Raw genomic sequence first — 5,837 nt, 5'->3', positions numbered from 1 at the left:
CACTATTTTAAGTCACATAGTTGGAGATGCTATGACTAAATAAGTTGCAAACACAGGTATTATCATAAGGAGCACGTGGCAAACCTAAATCCTAAGATGGTACGATTGATTTATTTCGAAATGACACTTCCCAATCATGTTCGCTGCTGTTACCCAAGCATCACGTTTTGTTGCCGAAAGGCTAGGTCACTCGCAAACTGTTGGCACGGAGCTTTGCCCTCACATCAAACTTCGTACAAGTCAGGCCACCACAGGTCAGGTCCAGTTCTGAAAAGAATGGTGCACATTGCTGGCATGTCGCCATGCCTGTGCATCGATCAGTCATCGTGCCACAGAACAGCAGGAACACAAAGCAAATAAACATGGGGAATTAGAGCTGGTTTTTTTTATGTACATTGTTTTTTCCCTCTCTCGCTCTCTCTACAGTGACAATGTGCAGTAGAAGTGCACCGAGCACAAAGGAGATTGTAGTACACACCACACCAGCACCGTTTCCTAGTCAAACTGATAGTATGCCCCAGTCCCCACCCCAGAGGCCCCCGCAGTGGAGCTTTCAGCTTTTCACCGACACGAACAGACACTGCCTAGTCATCTTCTACCGCACGGCGGTGCGTCGGTGCCGCGCGCTCACCGCGCGGCGGCCGTGCCGGTGCGGCGCGACGAAGCGAAGTGCCAGAACGACGGCGTCCAGGTCCAGAACGGCGACCGCTTCCGGCGCTCCGGAGCGCTGGGCGCGCCGGCCTCCAGGCCCAGCATGCCCCACATCACCTGAACGTCGTGGTACCCGCAGGTCTGCACGTCCTTGTGGAGGTCCACGATTCCTGCGCGCTCTGGATTGCATTGCAACCAACATGATGACAAGTATTCGCGAATGTATGGCGCAGTTTCGCAAGACATTAGTGCAGGAAGAAAGATTTTTTTAAAATGAAAAATGATCCTACCGATCGACGACAGTATAGGAGAATGCCAAATGCCCTGTTTTATGCTAGTGTAGACAGATTTTGACAAAAATAAAAAGATTAAAAAAAGAGAGAGGGAATGCCATATGGCAGTATAAACCAATTGGCTAAACCAGGTCTCCAAGGCAAAAGCTGACCGAGTTGTATGTCCTCCAAACAACCCGTTGAAAGCAAAGTGTCTAGGAGTACAAGGTGGCGTAGTAGTGTCCGCCACTGTTTCCTATACTCTGAAGGTTGGTTTATAGTGTGTTTGGTTTGAGTTCAAAGTATGATAAGATGAAGTCGACACCGTCATCTTGATTTTTCTTTTTCGTGATCCTATCACCAAATCAGCCTACATGGCCACTCCTGCTGCATTGTTTGGTGCTCATCAGATTCTTGTGAGAATCAAGATGCTGAGACGGTAGCTAGCTAGATCACACCATGTACTGGGAGTTTATGCAACATTGGAAATCGCCGTGCTCCAAGACAGTCACATTCAGAACAATCTTCAGCGAAATACTAGTATTGGGAACGGAAATAACTACACAAGGCGCCGAAACAACTGAATCACGAGCCGCTCCTGCTCCTTTGGCCTTTGCCCGTTGGATCAGCTCAGATCGGCCGAGGAATGCGCGTCCAGCAAGAAGCGCCACCGTCCGTCGAGCCAACTGAGCCAGCCGAGAACTAGCGGAGGAGGGGTTGGCCGAGCGCGAGCGGGAAAAAAAAAAGGCTACTTACCAGTGCGGCGCTTGCGGCCGCGCACGCGCGCGGCGACGACGACGGCGAGCCAGGCGTGGCGCGCTGGCGCGACGACCCGCGCGCGCCACCACGCCATGGCGCGTGTCCCGGCGACCCTGGGCGCCCCGCCGCCTGGTCCGCGCGGCGGCTCCGCTGGCCGCCGGGCACGGCCTCCTAGCCTCGCCGTGGCTTCGAACGACGGCTGACCTGATGTTGTCGCAAGAACCACCACCGCCGTGCCCTCTCGCGCTGCTTGCCTGTTTCTCACCGACTGCTAATGCCAATCAGCCAATGTTATGGGGGCATCGGATTGTGGAGTTTATATATAAGTGTATTTTTATATATAATAGATCCTGGATCACAGGATCGCACGGCTCCCTAATCAATGCCGCTGACGCCTTTACGTTTCGCGCAAAATACGCGCGCACGCACGGCTGACGGCACGCACGCGCTTCTCTGTACTGTACTTGTGTACCAGCCGGTAGCGATTTCTTTACTTTTACTTTTTTTAAAAATATTTTTTTTAAAAAAATTAATAGGTATGGCTACACCAAACTCTCTCTCGCGGTCAAACTGCTCTGCCACGCTGGCTCGCTGACGGCTGATCCATTAAATATAGTATTAAATATAGTTTAATTACAAAACTAATTATATATAGGTAGGACTAAACGGTAAGATAAATCTGTAAAATCTAATTAGTTCATTATTCACTCATATGATCTTATAATAAATACTAGTGAATTGCTCGTGTCTAGCGCGGGAGTCATCTGTCGATGTATTTACATATTTAAAAGAACGTGCTTTAAATAAAATAGAAACAACAAAATACGTGGATATATAAAAGTGACAGGTTCGTAGTAGCAGAATAGTTTAGTCTACAAATGTAGCAGCAACATCTTAGATGTCAACATTCAAAATTTCATATCAACGATCTTAGGGACATCATAATTAAAGCCGGTAGTTCTATTATGCTAATTAAATGCATTTGAGGTTAATTTACTATGATTCACATCATACATAGCGAGATAACCAAATTGGCAAAGCAACATTGACATAGTGACAAATATGTCATCTAACTATTAGCTTCAGTGCATTCAACAGCCTCTAAATCAGGAGTTGACCACTTCCCGCCATCTGATTTGAACAATCATTTCACCAAGCATATACCAATCGCCTGTTGTACATAAACATTAGCTCTATTAGTTCAGAGATACCAGCGGTAGTCAAAACTGGAGGACCGGCTACAGTAGCCATCGGCCGAGGTGCCTTCCGTGCTGCTGTAGTGAGACAGCTTGTTGTCACCTTCCACCCCCAAGGAACGCGATGTTCAGATGAGAGTATGAGACAACGACCTTGTTTGTTTCGGCTTCTGGCAGCTTCTGTCCACCAAAAGCTACTGCGGACTGCTAAACGCTCAGCTTTTTAGATAGCTTTTTGTCGGCGTTTCGACCCCGGGGGGTCCCTGGACTGACGAGTAAATTGTCGTTGCGTGTCCCAGCCCAGATGGGTCGGCGTGAGACGGAACACAAGGGGGAACAATAAGGGGAAACCGCGACTCGTGTTGTCCTGCGCCCAGGGCGGATGCGCTTGCAGTAGGGGGTTACAAGCATTCGCGAGGGAGAGAGAGAGACTGTCCGTCAGCCCGTTCTCCTGCGCGGCCACCTTCCCGTACGAGGGCCCTGGACCTTCCTTTTATAGATGTAAGGAGAGGGCCCAGGTGTACAATGGGGGGTGTAGCAATGTGCTATCGTGTCTAGCAGAGAGGAGCCAGAGCCCTATGTACATGCCGACGTGGCTGTCAGAGAGGTGTTGCTGCCCTGTTCATGTGATGTCGTGGCCGTCGGAGGAGTGCTCAAACCCTGTAGAAGTACAGCTGTCGGGGCTGTCGGATCCTTGTTGACGTCTCCTTGCTTCCGTAGGGGGCTGAGAACTGCCATCGTCATGGAGCACGCGGGGTGCCATCATTACTTGTTTACCGGGGCGAGCCAGATGGGACGCCGGTCTTGTTCCCCGTATCCTGAGCTAGCTAGGGGTAGGGTAATGATGTACCCCTTGCGGTGTGGTCGGTCCGAGCCCGAGGTCGGGCGAGGCGGTGACTCCTCCGAGGTCGAGGTTGAGTCCGAGCCCTGGGGTCGGGCGAGGCGGAGACCGTCTTTCGAGGTCGAGGTGGAGTCCGAGGCCTGGGGTCGGGTGAGGCGGAGACCATCTTCCGAGGTCGAGGTGGAGTCCGAGCCCTAGGGTCGGGCGAGGCGGAGACCGTCTTCTGAGGTCGAGGTGGAGTCCGAGCCCTGGGGTCGGGCGAGGCGGAGCTTCCTATGGCGCCTGAGGTTGGACTCGGCGGCTGTCAGCCTCACCCTGGCGGGTGGCACAGCAGTCGAAGCAGTGCAGGCGGCGCTGTTTTCCTGTCAGGTCAGTCAGTGGAGGGGCGAAGTGACTGCGGTCACTTCGGCCTTGTCGACTGAGGAGCACGCGTCAGGATAAGGTGTCAGGCGATCCTTGCATTGAATGCTCCTGCGATGCGGTCGGTTGGCGCGACGATCTGGCCAAGGTTGCTTCACTGTGAAGCCTGCCCGAGCTGGGCCTTGGGCGAGTCGAAGGTGCGCCCGTTACTTGAGGATGCTCTCGGGCGAGGCGTGAATCTGCCTTGGTCTACTGTTCCTGCCCGAGGCTGGGCTCGGGCGAGGCGAGATCGTGTCCCTTGAGTGGACGGAGCCTTGACCTGAATTGCGCCCATCAGGCCTTTGCAGCTTTGTGCTGATGGTGGTTACCAGCCGAGTTTAGGAGCCTTGGGGGCACCCCTAATTATGGTCCCCGACAGTAGCCCCCGAGCCTCAAAGGGAGTGTTGGTACTCGCTTGGAGGCTTTGTCGCACTTTCTGCAAGGGGACCGGCCTTTCTCGGTTACATTTTGTTCCGGTGGGTGTGCGCGAGCGCACCCGCCGGGTGTAGCCCCCGAGGCCTCGGAGGAGTGGTTTGACTCCTTCGAGGTCTTAGTGCCTTTCGTGATGCCTCGGCCGGTCTGGTGTTCCCTCATGCGAACTGGTCGTTGCCCAGGTGCATAGTCAGGTTCCGAGTTCTCGGGCTGGTATGTTGACGCTGTCAATGGTTTGGCCGGAGCCGGGTTTGCGAGAGCAGCCCTCGAGCCTCCGCACAGGGCGAGAGGACGATCAAGGACTAACTCAGTTTTTTTCATATGCCCCTTCGTCGCCTTTCCGCAAGGAGGAGGGGGGAAAGCGCCATGTTGCCCTCGCAGGGCGCCAAACATGGTGTCTCCAATGAGTTACTGACGGGTGATCCGAGTGGACGCCCGTGCCCCGTTCGATAAGGGTCGGCTAGTGGCCCAGAGGCGCGCTCCAAAAGTACCTGCAGGTGATTTGCCAGACCCGGTCCCGTTTGATAGGGTCCAAGGGCTTGATGCCTCCCTCTGATGGGATTTCGTTACTGAATCGCTCCTGCTGGTCTCGGAAATGTCCTAGGGTACCTCGGGAGCGTAGCCCGAGCCTCGGCCATGTATCGGACGTACCCAGAGTCATCCCTCACTCTGCGTGTTCTAAGGCGGCTGTCGAACCCTTCGGGGGGCCAGCCTTCGAACCCCTGATCAGTAGTGGGCGCGGAGCCCGAGTGGCCTGAGGCGGCTGTTGAACCCTTCCAAGGGGCCAGCCTTCGAACCTCTGACCAGTAGTGGGCACGGAGCCCGGGTGCTCTGAGGCGGTTGTCGAACCCTTCCGAGGGGCCAGCCTTCGAACCCCCTGATCAGTAGGAGGGCTCGGGGCCCGCTTCCTTCGTAGAGAAGGGTCCCTTTCGGAGTATCCCCTTTCCCGGTCCCTGTAGCAAGAGAGAGAAAGGGGAAGAGGAAAAGGATACGAATTTGAACGATGTGGCGCACCTTTTTTGATGCGGTCATTATGGCGGAGGTGAAGCGTCGCCCGCCTCGCCTGCCAAAGGTGTCGCCTGCCCTGCCGTGGAGTTAATGCGACAGACGAGTGGTTCGTGGGGCAGCCATTGCGCGAGTCGTTCAAGGAACAGAACACGGACGCGCTGTCTTCACGCCGTGGGAGAGGGCTCTCCTGCTGCCCCAGGAGGGGACGTGAGCCTGCAGACGATTTGACTGCCGCTTCCGCTCGCCTGCTGCCGCCATTACTGTCGGCCCACTTTTGGC

The 5,837-nt window shown here is 54.4% G+C and overlaps 1 protein-coding gene across 1 annotated transcript; it reads right to left on the bottom strand.

Annotated features, from left to right (window-relative positions):
- Nucleotides 1–344: 344 nt before the first annotated feature.
- On the bottom strand, nt 345–2,074 carry LOC103626687 (OSJNBa0041A02.21-like protein). Its single transcript, XM_008647083.4, has 2 exons — nt 1,680–2,074; nt 345–830 (listed from the first exon to the last, which is right to left on the bottom strand). Exons 1-2 carry the CDS (start codon nt 1,774–1,776, stop codon nt 628–630), a joined length of 300 nt encoding a protein of 99 aa, XP_008645305.1. The 5' UTR covers nt 1,777–2,074; the 3' UTR covers nt 345–627.
- Between the last annotated feature and the right edge of the window lie 3,763 nt (nt 2,075–5,837).

This window comes from Zea mays, chromosome 5 (genome assembly GCF_902167145.1).
Source record: "Zea mays cultivar B73 chromosome 5, Zm-B73-REFERENCE-NAM-5.0, whole genome shotgun sequence".
In the NCBI taxonomy this organism is placed as follows: Eukaryota; Viridiplantae; Streptophyta; class Magnoliopsida; order Poales; family Poaceae; genus Zea; species Zea mays.
The sequence above is the reverse complement of the archived record's forward strand: the minus strand, read 5'-3'. Positions and strand labels throughout refer to the sequence as shown.

What these genes read in the sequence shown, in the direction of transcription:
- LOC103626687 (XM_008647083.4), bottom strand. Translation starts at nt 1,776, where the DNA reads ATGGCGTGGTGGCGCGCGCGGGTCGTCGCGCCAGCGCGCCACGCCTGG. An exon ending in CGGCCGCAAGCGCCGCACTG is followed by an intron (nt 831 to 1,679) that starts GTAAGTAGCCTT and finishes AATGCAATCCAG; the next exon opens with AGCGCGCAGGAATCGTGGAC.